Below are 19,065 nucleotides of genomic sequence, written 5' to 3' on the forward strand. Positions count from 1 at the left end.
AGGAAACAAACAATAAATATAATCTTTGAAAGCAAAAGATGGCTTTGGGATTTGAGATCAGTAAAGTTGATAAGCCTCTCTCCAGAATGATCAGGAAAAAAGAACGAGGATACAAATTACCAACTTCAGAAATGAGAAATTCTTCTACAGGAATTAAAAAGAAAATAAAGGTATATTTTTAACAGATTTACATTAACAAATCCAACAACGTTGATATTTTCACCACCACCGAAGTTCACTCCAGTAGAAATATTAAATATTTGTTGAATAAGGGAATGTTAGCTATTATTAAGGACAGGGCGCCGAGTCCAGGCTTTAGAGATCAATAAGGCATTTCAGCCCCAAGCTGCTTTCATTTCACTGGAGGGAGGAAAATAACCAAAACTTAATACAGATCAGTGCAAGAGTGAGGGAAAGCTGGGTCAGGAAAAGCTCCTCTCGGGCGGAGTCATCCAGCTGAGACACGAAGGACTCGTAAAAAGTGCTTCACTTTTTAAAAAGTGCACGGGAGTCGTTGTGCATTAGCGCGAACGCGGCCCAGAGCCGAACTCCGCGGCCCGGCCACCGCCGACTGCCTGATCCCTCTTGTCTCAGGGCAGGCCTAGCCCTTCCACATTCGCGCTCGCAGCTGCTGAACAGGCACCTCCGTCCTAACCCAGACCGCAGCATTTGTGCGCCTGCGCACTCAAGCAAAGCACTTGCTGGGGCGGGCGGGGAGGCTGCCGGAAGTGTGACCTTTCGCTCCCTGCTCGCTGTTCCCATCCGGGTCGCGACAGTCTTCCGGGTGTTTCTGACAGGGCTTTCTACGCCGCTTTTTCGGTGACTTTTTGGTCTTCCGCTTCTTGCCACCGCCCCGAACCTCCCACACCCTTGCTGGCCCTGCCTTTTCTTGTGTCGCTCCTCCCCGGCCGCCGAGCCCGGGGTTTAGGTTGCGATCCGGATCCGGAGCCAGGCCTAGCTTTTACGCGGGCCGCTACCTGCTTTGGCTGCGGCGAAAGCGACAACCGAGCGCGCCGGGCTCTCGCTGCTCCGGCCTTGGAGCTCCTGGGCGGGCAGTACCAGTAGGCCCTGCTTAGCCCTTCCCCGAGGAGACCTGTGAGTTAGGGGGCTTCGGAAAGGGACGCAATGGTGTAGGCCCAGGTCGGGGGCGGGGCTCGGGGAACTTTTCCTCAAACCGCACTGTTATGTTTGCGTGGGAAGTTCCGGCGATCTTTCTTAGACGTCCCAGACGTATGGGCGGCCCCAAGGCTGCTGCACTTTCTGAAGAATCTTAGGACCGCTTACTTTTTCCACTCGTTTCCTTTCCTCGCGCCCCGTTCTCAGTCTAGGAGCCAAAGAGGAAGACCGTGTTGGGACCCCTGCATGGAGTTTCACAGGGTGGTGAAAAAATAAGGTAAACATCTGGATTAAGTATTTAAAATGTAAGGCTTTTAGTTAAAGGGGCCTCAGTTCTTCACTTTCCAGGGAAGTGCTCAGGCTAGGACTCTGTCAGATTGTTGTACCCTTCATTTCCCGGTCAGCCTTTGTGGATAGACTCGTCATCTGTCTAGGCCAGAGAGCACGATGGGGTTTATGTGTCTCACAATTTCTTGATTATCCAGATACCGTCTTTTCTCTCCTTCAGCTCTTTGTTTAAAATAGGAGTTACGTACTTAGATTGCGGATACCAATAGGGTGAGCCGAAAAGAAACAGAGAAACTAAAACTCAGGCGAAATGGGAACTTGTTGACGGATATGTGGTATGTGATTTTGTGAGGGAAGATCATAACTGAACACTAAATCTGTGTTTTGTATTACAGGTAACATACTCTTGTAAATTCTGTCTTGGACGGTTTATTACCACAAGGCTTTTAATATGTACAGCGAAGAGGCTCACAATATTTAGCCAGTGGTAGTAACATTATTTTGTTGGTGTGATGGCCCCAATTATGTCTGGTCTGGAAATGCTCTTTCATACAGGCTTTAGGTGGAACAGGCCATTTATCAGTCGTTTAAGAAATGGCCATTTCAAACCACATGACAAGATTTTTTTCTTTTAGCTCTGGGTTGGTATCTAATTCCTAATCAAAAGGAATGTCCTTTTCAAAACTCGCAAGTAGTTTTGACAGTGGGTGAGCAGGATATAGGATTTGGACTTTTTGCGTTGTGGAGAAAAGAAGTGAGTTTAGGAGGTCAAAGGCATTTGGACAAAGTGGACAGATAACTTGATTTAGTTGCCATAGTTCTGGCTTTTGGTTTTTATACTGGGGAGATTCTGCTTTCCAGGGAATCCTGATTATGGAAGGAATTATGTAACCTTGAAAGTTCTCTAATTGGTTGGAGAAGAGTCAAATTCAGGACAGAAATTCCAGGTTGTGAGTTACAGGACCAAATACCATATCAGTAGGAATTACTTTGTAAACCACTCCTGTACACCCTTGTCTCCTGTATGATTATTTACAAATAAACGTATATAATTTCCCATTGTGTCAACCTTAGTCAAGAAGCAACTTTAAGATTCTTGCCTTAAGAACCATGCAACGGTTTTAAAACACTTCTTCAGAAGTTCCTATATCATCCTATTTTATTGTCACGAGCATTGAGAAGCCAATAACTTTAAAGCTAAGGAAAATAAGATACCAGCAATAATCTGGATTTTCTTTCTTTATTGTAGAATTTCTTATCCCTGCTATCACAGTTGATGTGGAATCGTGTTTTATGTAGATCATCAAATAGACTTACTGAAGGAGCCTTTCCTTCAGAATATAAAGAAAAAGATACAAAATTTTGTGGTGGTCTCCTTAATTCTATGGTAATAGGTGTGTCGGATTTTATACTCTAAAGCTCTATATTCTGTTTAAAAAATGATTCCTCATATCGTTTTTGATGGATGATTATTTTTGGATTATTTATATTATTTATCTTCATCAAAATCAGTGTTGAAATGTATTAGAAAAATATTAGAAGGAGGAATTGAAATTCATGCCTTTTGGTTTACTTCCTGATTTCTAGATGGTCATGCGGGATGCCCGTGTTGGGGAGCAGTGAATGCCATTGGTTACATTCCCTAGGAATGATCTGACTGTGAGGGCTGGCCTTGTTGAAGCCATACTTCAGGGCCAAGATTCATACTGAGGAGAACCTGACAGATACTTTGTTTTGGAGGAACTCCAAAAGCTTCAGTTGCTTATCTGGGAATTTGGGATAGGCTAACTAGATACCTGCTTTAGGTAAACTTTTGGCTCTGAAATCACTGTAAGCTTTTAAACCTTGGATAATTTGGTCATTAGCTTTGTAGAGTATTTGTGGGCCACAAGACATCTTTTGACTTGTTCTTGTTTTGGATCTTATCATGTCATGGCATAGAAATAAGGTGAGGTCTAGACTGTTTTGTCATTTTGGGTTTTCAAGTCTTAATGCATGTATATGGGGCTTTATTTGGGTCCAGAGGAAAAACATAAGCATATTGATGTAAACAAAGTGTCTAGAATTTTAACTATTAATTGATTTAAATAAATCCGAAAATAGAACATTTTAATTTTAGCTTTCTGAATACAAATTCCTTCCCTTGTTTGATCAGTAGTATCTGTATTCCAAGAAAATGAAATATCAAGCAAAGTTCATTTAATGAATTATATTTAATGTTATTTTCTCATGAATCTTATGAAATAGGAGTTATGTTTTGTGGGAGTTTGGGTTAGGGAAACAGAATAAAGAAAGCCAAGAAAGAAAAGAGCATGAACCCAGACAAAGGCTAGAATATGGCTTTAGTTGCTAGTCTTGAATCTGGCATTCTGTGATTATTACATGTACTTTTAATAAAGGATTGTCCAGAATCCTGCTTGGTTCAAGATATTTTCCATTTCCTTTGAGCAGTGAAAATCAGGGAGTACAGTTTAGCAGTTATGATAAGAATGATTTAAAAAAAAAAGTATCCTGTAATGAGATACAGACCTGCTGAAGGGAGTTGATGAACTCTTGTTTTCTGGAGGTAACACCTTGTCTCTGGTTCAGATGAGAGAGTCGGGCACTTGGGATGAGATCTGATGGGACCCCACGACTCTTATTCACAATCCATTATAAATCTTGGCCTAGTGAATCTCATTCATTATCTGTGTACATCCTTGGAACTTTAGTCTTGCAAAATTGAAAAAAAGCAAGGAACAAAGTGTGTATGAGTGATTTATTAGTTTCTTCACAGATCTTTCTCTTTTTCTATCCTGTTTTTTCCACCAGTTTTTCCAACCATCTGGTCTCAATACCCAGAGGCAGCTATTATTTCTTTTAGATGCTTAAGTGTTATTTTCCTCTCTTATTCTTCAAAAACTTCTATGGCTTGTTTTTAAAATTGACATCTACTGAAAATTAGAATTCAGCACCTTAATGTAGCCTCCCTTATCATTAAATTGTACTGTATATTAACATGTAAATATATATAGCATATTTTAATAATATACGTAATCTTTAAATAAATATATGAAATAGATATGTAATATGTTACAATTTTGTTTAGATTGATATTTTTAATGTTTGTGTTATTGTGAGAACCAAATAGATAATGATTATATATCCTTTTTTATATGACTTTTTGAGTGTGTGTGTGTGTGTTTAGGTAATTTCTTTTTAACTTGTTACTTTTTTGTTTGTGTGATTATTTTTGCTCCTCTCTGTGGTCAAATACATCAGGTAAACTGCCGGTAAAGTTCTAAGTTTTTTTCTCCTTGGGTCTCTTCTTGAAACCCTTCATCCTCTTGCTCTAATTTAAGCTGGTAGCTTTCCTTCACCACTGTTCTGGGGAATTACTTTGTCTCTGCCCTACAGCAGGTCTCCCTTTTCCTAGATCCCAGGTTTTTTGTTTTGTTTTATTTGTTTGATACGTGACATGTCTGAACATGTTTTTATTCTCCCTTGCAGTGATAGTATGGCTCGGTATAGAATTATAGCTTGAGAGCATTTCCTGCAGAGACTTGAAGGCACTAACTTCATTGTCTTGTAGTTTCCTCTGTTGCTATTGAGGATTTTAAAGTCATTTTGATTGTCAGCTCTTTATTTATAACATTTTCCTCTTCTGAAATATAAGTTTCTTTTTCCTTATGTTCTGAAATCTTACCATAATATACCTTGGTACATACATTTTTTAAGGTGTGCTTTGTGCTCATTAGGTCCTTTAAATCTCAGGATTGGTTTTTTTCAGTCCTGGACATTTTATTGTTTTGTTTATTTGATAATTTCCTTCTGTGTGTTTTCTCTCTTCTACAGGAACTTCTGTTATGTTGGATGATGGACCATATAGTTTGATTCTCTTATATTTTTTTCTCTTATTGTTCTGCCTCCTTTCTGCCTTTACTAGTTTTTCCTTTTTATTCTAAGAGATTTCCTCAGTGTTCTTTTAACTTTCTACTCAGTGTTTCTGCTTTTAATTTTATAATTTCGAAGAGCCTTTTCTGCTTTTTAAACAGTATATTGTTTTCTGGTGTTTTTTTGCTTTATTTAATTAATTAATTAATATATTTATTTTGCTCTTGGAATTGTTTTTGTTTATTCCTAGATCTTTTTTCTCTTATGGTGATCCTTGAATGTTTATTTTAAGTGAGAGTTTCTAGAAATCAAATTGGAAGCTCTGTGTGCATGGGTGGGCAGTTTAGTAGTAGACTTTACTGTAGTTTGCTAGCAGGCTTAACTTTTTCTTCGTGGAAAACTGTTACTATATTATAGGTTCTCTGGTTACCATGTCATTTGGTTTCTTTCCCAGTACCATAAATGGGTTTTCTGATTGCCTGCATTGGGAGGGTGGGCTGGGGATCCTATTTTCACTTTGTTGATTTTACTTAATACTTGATTTGTTTGTTACTTTGCCCTCCTCTTTGTAAGTTTGTAGCCTTTGGGATCAGTCATTGCAAAGTATAAATCTCTCCTGCCTGGGTCAGTGAATGGTTCTGATTGCTTTGTACAATAGTTCCCCTGCTTATTCACACAGGAGACATACTAAGACCCCCAGGGAATGTCTAAAACTGTGGGTAGTACCGAACCCTATATATACTACGTTTTTTCCTGTATACGTACCTTCGATAAAGTTTATAAATTAAGTACAACAATTAATAATAAAATAGAACAATTATATTACTGTATACTGCAATAAAAGTTTTGTAAATGTTGTCTCTTGGAATATCTTAATTATATTGTATTCTTTGATGATGTAGATGATAACATACACATATGATAATATGAAGTGAGGTGAATGGTGTGTGTATTATGACATAGTGTTAGGCTACTATTGACCTGATGATATGTCAGGAGGAGGATCATCTGCTTCTGGGCCATGGTTGACCACAGATAACTGAAACCACAGAAAGTGAAATTGTGGGTAAGGGGGGACTGTTATGTATGTTTTCCCCATTGCTGTGGAACAGGCTCTCTTTTAAGTGACGTCCTTTATATAAATTATTTAGACTTTGAAGGAAATCTCAGAATTTTATAGGTATTAGGCAGTACGGATTCCTTCCTTTGTTTGAGTTGATCTGTAAGAAGATGTGTAAGATCTATATCCTAAGAATCAGGTTGTCATATTATGGTTTATACCTTTGAATAAATTCAACTGCGTATAAATGTAAGAATCTGTATGGCTTCATTAAATGTCTGTCCTGAGTGGTGTCTTTTTTATTATCAAAGTATGTGGTGATAACTTGATTTCTGAAAGATCTGTTGAAATTATCAAATAAACACATCAGAAATTAGAAATTTGCATTTTTTTTATTATTTGCATGATATTCTTAATCTAGATTTAAAATTCATTATTAACAAGTTTTTTGTTACCTGTAGTGGGACTTAAGAGATCTGGTAAAACTTTTGAAATAACTTTGTAAGTAAAATTCATAACTTGGTAAATAATTGTTTTAAATAATAGATATTAGTTATTACTGAGTTCAATATTTTCAAGATATAATAATTTGTCTTTTAAAACTATCCTAGGTAGAAGAATACATGTTCACTTTTAGTGAACAAGAGCATGTTCCCAAACTCAATTTTGGGTCGCCCGCCTTTCACCCCAAACCATCAACAACATAATAATTTCTTCGCCCTGTCACCAACTCTTTATTCACACCAGCAGCTTATAGATGCACAGTTCAACTTTCAGAATACAGAGTAAGTATGGTGTTATTTTGGCCCATATCATTTGTAAATTTTGTTTTCTAATTGAGGACATTTTTATATGTTTATATGTTTCATTTTTATATGAAATGTTTCAAGTTAAAAAAACTGTCATTGTTGGGGTGTTTGGGTGGCTCATTTGGTTGAGTAACCGGCTCTTGATATTGGCTCAGGTCATGATCCTATCGTGGGATTGAGTTGCTACGTTGGGCTCCATGCTGAGCATGGAGTCTGCTTAAGATTCTCTCTCTCTCCCTCTGTCCCCTACCCCACTCGTGCTCACTTGCGCTGTCTCTAAAACAATAATAAAAAAGGTCATTGTATTGTTTTTTCTGATCAGTGAAATATTTAGTTTTTTATGAAATTGCTTTTTTGTTTAAGGGAAAAATGTTTATTACTATTGTTCTTTATGTGTTTTTGGTAGTTTGTCAAGAGCAGTGTCATTACAGCAGTTGACATATGGAAATGTCAGTCCAATACAGACCTCAACTTCTCCGTTATTTCGAGGAAGGAAGTAAGTACTTCTTAATTATTTTAAAAGAAAAGTTTGCATTTCTCTGAACTGTAGCTGAGTGTTTCTTGTATTAAGATTGTGTGGACATTATGCCCTAAATTTTATTTTCTGAAACCTGTGAAGTCATTCCTGTGACAAAATTTTGAAACTTTTATATTAAATTTAAAAAATTTTAGGGATACTTTTGTTGATTTATTATTGCCATTGCAAATTTTAGATGGAATGAAGCCACATTTTTCAGAAGACTACTTTTAATTGAGATTTTAACTAAATTAGATTGTTTTCTGAATTAGTTTGCTGGGGCTGCCATATCAAAGTACAACTGATTGGGTGGCTTGCACAGAAATTTATTTTCTCACAATCCTGGAGGCTCGAAGTCCAAGATCAAGGTGTTGGCAGGTTTGTTTTCTTCTGAGACCTCCCTCCTTGGCGTGTAGATGGCTGCCTTCTCTGTGTCCTACACAGGCATCTCTGTGTTTTCTGTGTCCTAATCTCTACTTCTAAGGACAATAGTCATATTGGATTAGGGCCTACTTTTAATGACACCATTTTAAGTTCTTTAAAGGCTGGATGTTCAAAACAGTTAAATTTTGAGGTACTGCTCAACCATTAGAATTTTGAGGGGACACAGTTCAGCCCATAATATCTTCTTTCTAGTAAAATTCACTATTCAATTTATCTAAATCTTACACACCTAAGGTTCTGTAATAAATATTATTATAGTAAAAATTTCTGCATGTTTAAAGCTTTCTATAGAGAAGTCAGAGTCAACTAATTTTAACCAATTAGAAGAAATTGATGTACCACAAAGTAATTATAATAGAATTTTAGAGATGATTATTAAAATAAGGTTTGGCAGTATTTGCAAGATATAGCTGTTGAATGCCTATATAAACATTCCATAAATTTATGTCCGATTAAAAATAACACTAGCTAAGAATTATTGATCATTCACGTAGTAGCATTGTTCTGTGGAGTTTACAAATGATTTAAGTTTCACAAAACTTTATGAGATGAGTACTGTTATCCCTCTTCTGTTGAGGAAGATGAAACAGAGGTTAAGCAACTAGTTATTCAGGTAGAAGCACACTTAGGATTTGAACCCAGGTAGTCTGGCTCTAGATCTTGTGCTTCAGAGCACTGTGAGTTGTTCTTCAAAGTTATCATTGTGGAAGGCTTTATAATGATGCCAAAAGTATTGGCTTTAATTGAGATTTTAATTTTTTTGAAATTGCCTGGATAGCCAGTTTGTGAATCACAAATGAAAACAAATTCCATTGGCTCATAGTTGTACTTTAAAAACTAAAATTGACATTCTCAAGAGAAGCAGCATATAAAGCTAAATCACTTTTATGTTAGCAGATATTAAATATACTCTTAGGTTTTTAGTGCTGTACACTTTTACTTGTGAATAGGAGTTCTACTTATTTTTGGGGTCAAGGAGAGAGGAGTTGGTGTAATCCTACTGGCGTATTACATTAAAAAACCTTCGGATGGCCGTGACCCATAGAATTTGAGAGCTTTAAAGTAATTGGATCATTTACCATGGCCGAAAGTATTGTCTGTATGAACAAACTTAATATATCATTGAAGTAAATTTCTTTTTTTAGACAAATAATTATTTTCATTCTGGCTTTTATTTTGAAAAATTTTATGCCTCCAGAAAAATTTAAAGAATAGTACAGTGAACATCTGTATGCTGTTTACCTAGGTTCATTAAAGTTTTGCTTCATTTGATTTTTTTTGCCTCTTTCTCTTTATTCCTACTTTTTTTTTTCCTGAACCATGATGAAAAATTGTAGACGTCATTTCACTGTACATCAGTGCATTCCTGCTAAGAACAGGGATCTTTTCCTATATAACCAAAATACATTAGTCATGCCCAAGAAATTTAACATTAATACAATACTGTTATCTGAAATGCAGTTAGTTTTCATATCTCTTTAGTTGTTCAGTGTCTTTATAGCTTTTTAATATGATCTTTCCAACTGATGAACCGGAATGTAGGTGGACTTAAAGACCCTTTTTAACTATGTAACACTCAGTTCACTTAATTTTAGTCTCATTCTTTAGAATTTGGGTTTTATTGTCAGTGTTTCTATGAATGGAAGTTTTCCTCCAAAGTTTTAACTGCTGAGATAAAATATTGGGATAGTTCTGCAGGAGACTAACCTTGATATATATAGTGTATAGGTTTAAAAATATATACATATATATTCTATAAATTATATATATGCATATATATACATACATATGTATGTACGTATATACACACACCCACATACGTACACACACATTATCAGTATGCATTTTTCCTAAGGTGTTTTTCTAAGGCTTCTCTTGTGCTCAAAATGAATATTTTAAGATTCATACAGAACTAATAATGTGGCCTTGCTGAAAGAGTCAATATTGGCATTTGTTATTTTTATAGTTTTAATTGTTTTCTGTCATTAGAAAGTTATATCTTTAATTACTAAGGTATATTGCTTGTTTTCAGGAGATTAAGCGATGAAAAAAACCTTCCTCTTGACGGTAAACGGCAGCGTTTCCATTCACCCCACCAAGAGCCAACTCTAGTTAACCACATAGTGCCTTTATCAGGTGAAAGAAGATACTCAATGCCGCCATTGTTTCATACACACTATGTACCAGATATAGTCAGATGTGTTCCACCTTTTCGAGAAATACCATTTTTAGAACCTAGAGAAATCACACTGCCTGAGGCCAAAGATAAGGTAATAATAATATAGATTTTAGTTTTACCTTTTGGAAAGTTGATATAAATAATGTATTAAAAACATCAGAAATATCTAATGTTTTAGATTAAATAGAATGTGTCTTTTTTTGCACTGTTTAAACTGTTCAACCTAGTTTTCTGTCTAAATTTGATTTTTTGATTTTTGTTAGCTTTTCTTTTATGGAAGTGTAGCTTTCATATCAAGAAATCAGATTTTCTCTGATTCATAAAAATCTGGATTAGAACTCAAAACATTTGATTTCTTAGTTTAGAGAACTCTACTGTTACTTATTTTTATTTTAGAGAAACACATTTTCATATGGTTATTATAAATGTCAAAAAGCATTTCCTTTTGGGAGGTTTGTGTTTGTCATGAAGTTTTTGAATGTCAAAAATAGCGAATCCAGGAGTCATGGAGAAATTGATACAATCAGAGTGATATGATGCAGAAAGATCTATCAGAAACATTTGCAAAAAGCATTTCCAATAAATGAAATAAAGCTGTTTAATAATTCTTGGAAAATGACATTATCAGCATTGGGGAACAATGAGTTATTTAACACTAATATTAGAAGCATATTTGCCCCCTACCCCCAAATAATTTTAGGTAATTTAGAAGAGTTTACAATGTAAATATCTGTGTTCTCTTGGCTTGTCTGTGGATTACATTTTGCTGTTTTTACATTTTCAAAGCTGCTCCACTTTTAAGAAATACTGACATCTGTAGGCTAAGGAGAATGATCCTGAAGGGAGTATAGTGACTTTGTTTTACTCATCTGTGGGTTCCTGGCAACCAGCATAGGTCTATAATGTTGTAAATGTATAGAAAATGTTGGATCAAAAAAGGAGCACTTGGTTCATTCTTTAGTTGTGCTGCTTTTTATTCCGTCATCATTCTTTCATTGTATCATAAAATTCACTCTTTTTAAGTATACAGTTCAGTTTTTAGTATATTCACACAGTTGTACAGTGATCACCACTCTCTAATTCTAGTATGCTTTCATCGTCCCCGGACGAAACATGAACCCAGTACCAGTCCCTTCCCCATCCCTGACCTTCCTCTCCCTTACCACCTGCCCCCCTTGGTTGCCACCAGTTGATTTTTTTATCTCTATGGATTTGCTTATTCTAGACATTCATATAAGTGGAATCATACATTATGTGGTCTTGCTTTTTTAACTTAGTGTATTTTCAAGGTTCATCCATGTCATAGAATGTGTCAGTTCTTTGTCTCTTTTTATAACTGAATAATATTCTGCTGTATAGATACACCATTGTATTTTGTTTATGCATTCATCATTTGCTCAGCTTTGGGGCTGTTTCTTCTCTTTGGCTATTCTGAATAATGCTGCTATGAAAATCTGTGTACAGGTTTGTATGGACATGTTTCTATTTCTTTTGGGTGTATGCCTAGTAGTGAAATTGGTGGGTTAGGTGCTAATTCTATGTATACCTTTTTGAGAGCTGCCAGTGTTTTCTAAAGTGGCTGCACCATTTTACATTCTCACCACCAATGTATGAGTGTTCCAATTTATCTCCATCCTTGTCAACACTTGTTATTGTCTGACTTTTTGATTATAGCCATCCTAGTTGGTAAGAAATGGTATCTCATTGTGATTTTGATTTGCATTTCTCTAATAACTAATGATGTTGGTCATCTTTTCATTTGTGTATTCAGATCTTTTGCCCATTTTTTAATTGGAGTATTTATTTTTTATTGTTGAGTTGTAAGAGTTCTTTGTATATTTTGAATATTAGACCATTATATATGATTTGCAAGTATATTCTCCCATTCCTGATTTGTATTTTTCCTTTCTTGATGGTGTCCTTTGAAGCACAAAAGCTTTTCATTTTAACCAAGTCCAATTTATCTTTTTCTTTGGTTGCTTGAGCTTTTGGTGTCATATATAAAACCATTGCCTGATCCAAGGTCTCAAAGATTAATGTCTATGTGCTATTCTAAGAGTTTTATAGTTTTAGCTCTTAGATTTAGGTCTTTGGTCCATTTTGAGTTTTAATATGATATGAAGTAGGGGTCCAACTTCATTCTTTTGCTGTTAGTCCAGTTGTCCCAGCACTATTTATTAAATAGATTCTATCATTCTTCTGTTAATATGAAGTAGAAAAGCAATTAGGTAAAACGAGTGGGAGGGAGGATGAGGCAAAGTAAAATGGGAAAAGACTAACTTGAGAAGTTTTGGTACTGTTTCTCTCCTCTCTCCATTCTTTGTCCTTTCTTTGCTTTCTCATTTTAAAGAAACTCTTACAGTGCTATAATGTAAAAGCCTATGGTATAAATCAAATCTGACAAATTCTTTTAGTGAATATATAAGAATCTTTTACTATGAGTTTTTAATTATGTATACAGACTCATTTTCTATGGAATTTATAAATATTGAATCTTTCTATCTTTTTGTATGTATTTATATAGTCATAATAGGTAACAATTGGAACTAACTAAATAACTGCTAGTTCTGCATGTGGACGAGGTATATGTTGAGTGTCAGTAAATTTAATAACATAATTTACATTAGTCAGTATATATCATTTAGTGAAGTATGGTTCCATATCAGTAACTTTTTCTGTGTGTAGTAGCATGGAAAAAGATCTCTTATATCTCATGTTTTTGGAGTAAGCATTTGTTTCAGAAAGGTAAAGATATATTTTGTTAAGCAAATTTTTTTGAGTGCTACTCTCTACCTGCCTAGTTGTGGGAGAAAGAAGGCAAGCAATTAGTTTTGTGTTCATCCTTTAAGAGAACACTTTTAAAGAAAACTAACACTTATTGATGCCTTTTCTAGGCATTCATATGTTATATCATTTAGTCTTTTCAACAACCCCATGACATGGATATTATCCTAATCTTAGGCTCAGAAAGCTAAATAACTTGTTCAAGGTCACAGCTAGTAACTGACACAACCAAGATTTGACCTTTGTCTCTAATAATACAAAGAGGAGGAATTTAAGATGTTTAAAATCAGGGGTAGGGAGATGACATTCTTAGAATTGACTATAACACCAGGTGATCTGTGAAAGTAATAGCTAATATTTAGTGGCTTTCTTTGCCAGCAGTGTGCTCAGTGGTTTCTATCATTTACCTCTGTTTATCTCTGCTACAGTATGAAGTGAATGGGAAGTCCAGTGTGAAAAAAATGGAGTAGTGGTTTGGGGTCTTGAGTGCCCAGTGGAATGCCATTGAAGGTTTTTGAGTAGAGAAATAGCACAGATTGACATTTTGGGGAAGATGGTTCTTGTGGTATAGTGGAGTTGAGCTTGGAATAAGGAGGGCCTGGAAGATGGGTGATTACCTTTAAAGCTATTAAATTCATTTGATGAGAGGCATGGAAGCTTTCAATTATGGCATATGGTAGTGGGAAAGATGTGAAAGACCACGCATAAGGCAAATTGGTAGAATGTGTGGAATCACTGAATATAGGGGAGAGAGGGGGAGGCTTTGATGTCTCCACTGCTTTGATTTTGGACTACTAACAGAGATAAGAAACCTAGATGTGAGGCGTATAAATTAGTTGAGGAACCAGTCATTTGTTTTGTTTGATTTTTTTTAAATGTTTATTTTTGAGAGAGAGTGATCAGAGCACAAGTGGGGGAGGAGCGGGGGGGGGGGGGGGACACAATCTGAAGCAGGCTCCAAGATCCGAGCTGTCAGCACAGAGCTCAATGTGGGACTTAAACCCATGATCTGCGAGATCATGACCTGAGCTGAATTTGGACACTTAACGGACTGATCCACCCAGGTGCTCCACAAGAATTTTTGGAAGTATGGGAATATCTGTAATTTTTGGGAAACTTCATCTTCTGCAGATTACACACTAAGAATATAGGTCTATGGAAAAATAGGACTGGAGCATATTATTTGAAATCTAAACATTTTTGTAACCAGAATGCTATCAAGAGTAATAATTGATACCTTGGGAAATAACTTGGTCATACCACATAGGCGGCTTAGTATGACTGGATGCTGCTGCAGGGGATATTAAAAATATACAAAATAGAGTTGAGATATTGGCTTGTGGAGGGCACTGAGACAAGGCAGTTAAAAGTGGAGCTCTGAGTCATTGAGGCTGCTACAAGTAGACACAGAAGGAAATATACCAGCAAAGAGCTGTTTGAGGCTGGGGAGATGTTTTATTGAGTGGGAACCCTCAATATAGTAGGAACGCAAACAAACAGGTGGGGGCTTATTTTTAGTTGTGTTAGATCCATAAGGACTCTTACCTGTGCAACAGCCAACCTCAGGGATTCTTTTTCTTTCTCATGAAGGTTATGATTCTGAGACTTCACTGTATGAATTTGAGTAAAGGTAGATGTAAGGAAGTTATTGTAGTGTTCTGTTCTAGGTGAAAGGGAATTATACCTTGAATTATGAAGTGCTTGTAGAGCACTTCACATTAGGAAGAGAAATTGATGGATTTAAGCTTTATTTGGGAATTCGAATTTATAGGATTTGGTGATGGATTATATTAGGTCATCCAGGCCTACTTTCACAAGGAGTGTCTTGTTCATTTTAGAATGTCTAACACTCCTGGCTTTCAACTCACTAGATACCACTAATCCCATTATGAGAAACAAAAAAGTCTACAGACATTGCCGTCTCACCTTGGGGTAGAATTGCTCCTGGTTGAGAACCACTGAATTAGATAGAGAAGAAGATACTGAGAATTTCAGGCTTCTACATGGATTCATGGTGGTATCATTGACTGAGATGGAACAAAATGGAAGAGTAGCAATATTTATGTGTGTGTGTGTGTGCTTAGTAGGGATTGGAGGATAAACAGGAGCCTCATCAATTCTGTGGACATTTGTCTTTAATGTGTATTTGAAACATCACATTAGATATTAAAGATGATAGTTTAATATTATAGATCTGGAATTCAGAGGAAAGGTATTGACTAGAAATGTACATTTGGTAATCATTGGCATATAGATGGTAATTGTGAAACCAAGAGTGTGGATGTGATTGTTCAGGGAGAGAAGAGAGCCTGGATTCAAGACTGAAAGAGGTTGAGGAAAGGATGGGAAAACAGAAATGGAAATTAAAACTATATACAACTGTTTTGGGGAGTTTGGCTGTGAAGTGGAGGAGCTAAAGATTTGAAGTTGTAGCAAAGGATTTTTTAAATTTTTAAATTTTTATTTGAACCACATATAAATGTTTAGGGGAAAGATTTAGTGGAGAGAGGGGAAATTGACTATTCTGCCAGGAAAAGAACAATCATGAATAAGATTCCTCAGAAGATAGGAAGGGCATGGATCTTGCTTATGGGTGGAGTGATTGGCTTTAGGTAAGAGAAAAGCTTTCTGGAACTGGAGGAAAGGAGGGGAGGATAGGTGTAGATAATAAGGAAGTTTGTAGATATGATATGGAGACATTAATGTGGAGTTCCCATAGTTGAGTGGCTTCTTCCTGTTTTCTTTATGAATTATTATGCAAGGGCATATGTTAAGAGTGAGGAGAATGAAGTGGGATATCCAGGGTTTGAGAATAGTGGAGAGGGTTTGAAATAAAATTGACTGAGGGCAGGACATCAAGCTGTGACCAGAGAAATAAAATAGAGAAAGACCAGTTGCTGGCTGGTGTTAGACGATTCGCTTAAGATTGGTAATAATGAATTTATTATAATAATAATGAGTCATCAACTGGTTCAGTTAGCTCCAAGGAGAGGTTTTGTTAGTTAGTTTTAATTTCTTTGAAAATTCATATTCTGTGTTTTGAGACCTGAAGATGTAAGTTTTTGAAAATGAATACCCTTTGAGTTCACATTTTTCCTCCATTTTAAAATCTCTTGTCAGTTTTTTTCAAGTTGCTATATTAACAGAATTCTTTAAAATATCTGAATTACCTTTCTGAATTAACATTTATTTCACTCTAGCTTTTAGGTGAATATATGGTTGCCTGGACAAAAAAGAGGCTGTAGAGGAATCAAGAGTTAACCAAGCTCCTGAATTCTATTATAACTGTTCTTTGGAAATTCTGATTAGTTTGAAGATACTATGTGAGTTGAAGTAATTGATTTTGAATTTTTAGTTGAGATGAGGTTAGGCTGAGGTTTTCTTGGTACTGATTATAAAATAAAAAAGATGATTGTGAATTAATTATTCAAGGTATCTTTTATAATGTTTAATTTTGGAAAGGAGAAAATATGGTGGATCCTCTTGTCACCTTTGGAGGAACAGTTTAGGGACAGTTATCTTACAGATCTCTTAGAGGCTCCATGTTTAAAAAAAATTTTTTTTTTTAAATTTCAGTATTTCACTTTGTTTAGAAACATTAAAAAAGGGGATAAAGTATTTGTAAAGTGTTGGCTCACTGAATTTTAAATACACTTGGCCACTGAACAACACAGTGGTTAGGGGTGCTGGCCTCCTACACTGTCGAAATCCTTGTATAACTTTTGACACCACCAAAACTTCACTGCTAATAGCCTGTTGACTGGAAGCCTTACCAATAACATAAACAGTCAGTTAACATACATTTTGTATGTTGAATGTATCATATACTGTATTCTTAAAATAGGATGGAGAAAAAATGTTGAAATCGTAGGGAAGAGAAAATACATTTATAGTACTATACTGTATTTATCGAAAAAAATCTGAGTATAAGGATACCTGTGCAGTTCAAACCTGTGTTATTCAAAGGTCAACTGTAGTTAAAATGCGTGTATGCCCACAACTCCTGCTAATCTTTTATTTCAGCTTTTTTGAGATATGATTGACAAATAAAAATTGTATATATTTAAGGTGTAACTATAATGTCTGTAAATTGTGATTTACCATAATCAACCTAATATCCATCACCTCCCATAGTTACCACACTTTTTTTGTGGTGAGAACAACTAAGATACAGTCTATTAGCAAATTTCAAGTATATAATACATGATTATTAAAAAAATTTTTTTAAGTGTTTGCTTTTGAGAGAGAGAGAGAAAGACTGAGTTTGAGCGGGGAAGAGGCAGAGAGAGAGGGAGACACAGAACTCAATGTGAGCTCCAGGTTCTGTGCTGTTAGCACAGAGCCCAACGTGGGGCTCGAACTCACAAACTGTGAGATCATAACCTGAGCCGAAGTCAGATACTTAACTGACTGAGCCACCCAGTCGCCTGCACAATACATTATTATTAATTAAAGTCACCATATTATAAATTATGTCTCTAGAACTTAATCATCTTATAACTGGAAGTTTGTATGCTTTCATCAACATCACTCCATTTCCTCCATACCCCCAGCTCCTGATAATCACTGTTCTACTCTCTGCTTATTAATTTGACTTTTTTAGATTTCGCATAAAAGAGATCATTCAGTGTTTTCTTTTTATGTTTAGTTTATTTCATTTACTATATTGTCTTCCAGGTTTATCCATGTTGCAAATGGCAGAATTTCCTTCTTTTTTAAGGCCAAATGATATTCCATGGTGTATGTATGTGTGTGTGTATGTATATGTATGTATACGTATGTGTGTATGTATGTTTATATACCACATTTTCTTTATCCATTCGTCGGTTGACATTTAGGTTGTTTTCTTATCTTGGCTACTGTTTAATGCTACAGTGAACATGGAAGTGCAGATATCTCTTTGAGATACTGGTTTTATTTCCTTTGAATGTATACCCAGAAGTGGAATTGCTGGATCATATGGTAGTTCCATTTTTTAATTTTTTAAAGTTTATTTATTTATTTTTAAGAGAGAGTGAGTGCTAGTGGGGGAGAAGCAGAGAGAGAGAATCCCAAGCAGGCTCTGCATGCTGTCAGCGCAGAGCCTAACACAGGGCCATGAACCCACAAATTGTGAGGTCATGACCTGAGCCAAAACCAAGAGCCAGACTCCCAACCAGCTGAGCCACCCGGGTGCCCCATATTTTTAATTTTTTGAGGAGTCTCCATACTGCTTTCCAGTGTGGTTGTACCAATTTACATTCTCACAGACAGTATGTGTTTCCTTTCCTCTGCATCCTTGCTGACACTTGTTACCTTTGACTTTGATAATGGTCTTTTAACAAGTGTGAGAGGATATCTCATTGTGGCTTTGATTTGCATCTCCCTGATGATTAGTAATGTTGAACATCTTTTCATGTATCTGTTGACATTTGTGTGTCATTGGAAAATGTTTGTTCAGGTCCTTTGCCTGTTTTTAAATTGGATTATTGATTAATTGATTGCTATTGAGTCATAGGAGTTTCTTTATATTTTGGATATTAACCCCTTATTTGGTATATCATTTGCAAATAATTTTCTCCCATTCTGTAGATTGCTTTTTCATTTTGTTGACTGTTTCTTTTGCTGTGCAAAAACTTCTTAGTTTGATGTAGTCCCACTTGATTTTAGCTTTAGTTACCTGTGATTTTGGTGTCAAGTCCAAAAAATCATTGCAAGACCGTTGTAAGGGAGCTTTTTTACACTCTTCTTTGCTAAGGAGTTTTACTGTTTCAGATCTTACAGTTAAATCTTTAATCCATTTTGACTTGGCTTTTGTGTATGGTGTAAGATAGGGGTCCATTTTCATTCTTTTGCACGTAGATATCCAGTTTGCCCAACATTGTTGAAGACTACCCTTTTTCCATTGTGAAGTCTTGGTACCTTTGTTCAAGGTACCAGATAGGTTTATTTCTGTGCTCTCTAGTGTGGTCTGTGTGTCTGTTTTTTATGCCAGTACCATAGTATTTTGATTACT

The 19,065-nt window shown here is 35.9% G+C and overlaps 1 protein-coding gene across 2 annotated transcripts in view; it reads left to right on the plus strand.

Moving 5' to 3' along the window:
• Positions 1–794: 794 nt before the first annotated feature.
• Positions 795–19,065, plus strand: part of TENT2 (terminal nucleotidyltransferase 2) — a 70,213-nt gene continuing 51,942 nt past the window's right edge. For both annotated transcript variants that reach the window (XM_007079809.3, XM_007079810.3), the window contains exons 1-5: positions 795–1,095; positions 1,324–1,393; positions 6,949–7,122; positions 7,553–7,642; positions 10,140–10,377. In XM_007079809.3, coding sequence (XP_007079871.1) covers positions 6,986–7,122; positions 7,553–7,642; positions 10,140–10,377 — 465 coding nt within the window. In that variant the 5' untranslated portion in view covers positions 795–1,095; positions 1,324–1,393; positions 6,949–6,985. The remainder of the gene's footprint in view (positions 1,096–1,323; positions 1,394–6,948; positions 7,123–7,552; positions 7,643–10,139; positions 10,378–19,065) is intronic.

Source organism: Panthera tigris, chromosome A1 (genome assembly GCF_018350195.1).
Source record: "Panthera tigris isolate Pti1 chromosome A1, P.tigris_Pti1_mat1.1, whole genome shotgun sequence".
NCBI classification, from domain to species: domain Eukaryota; kingdom Metazoa; phylum Chordata; class Mammalia; order Carnivora; family Felidae; genus Panthera; species Panthera tigris.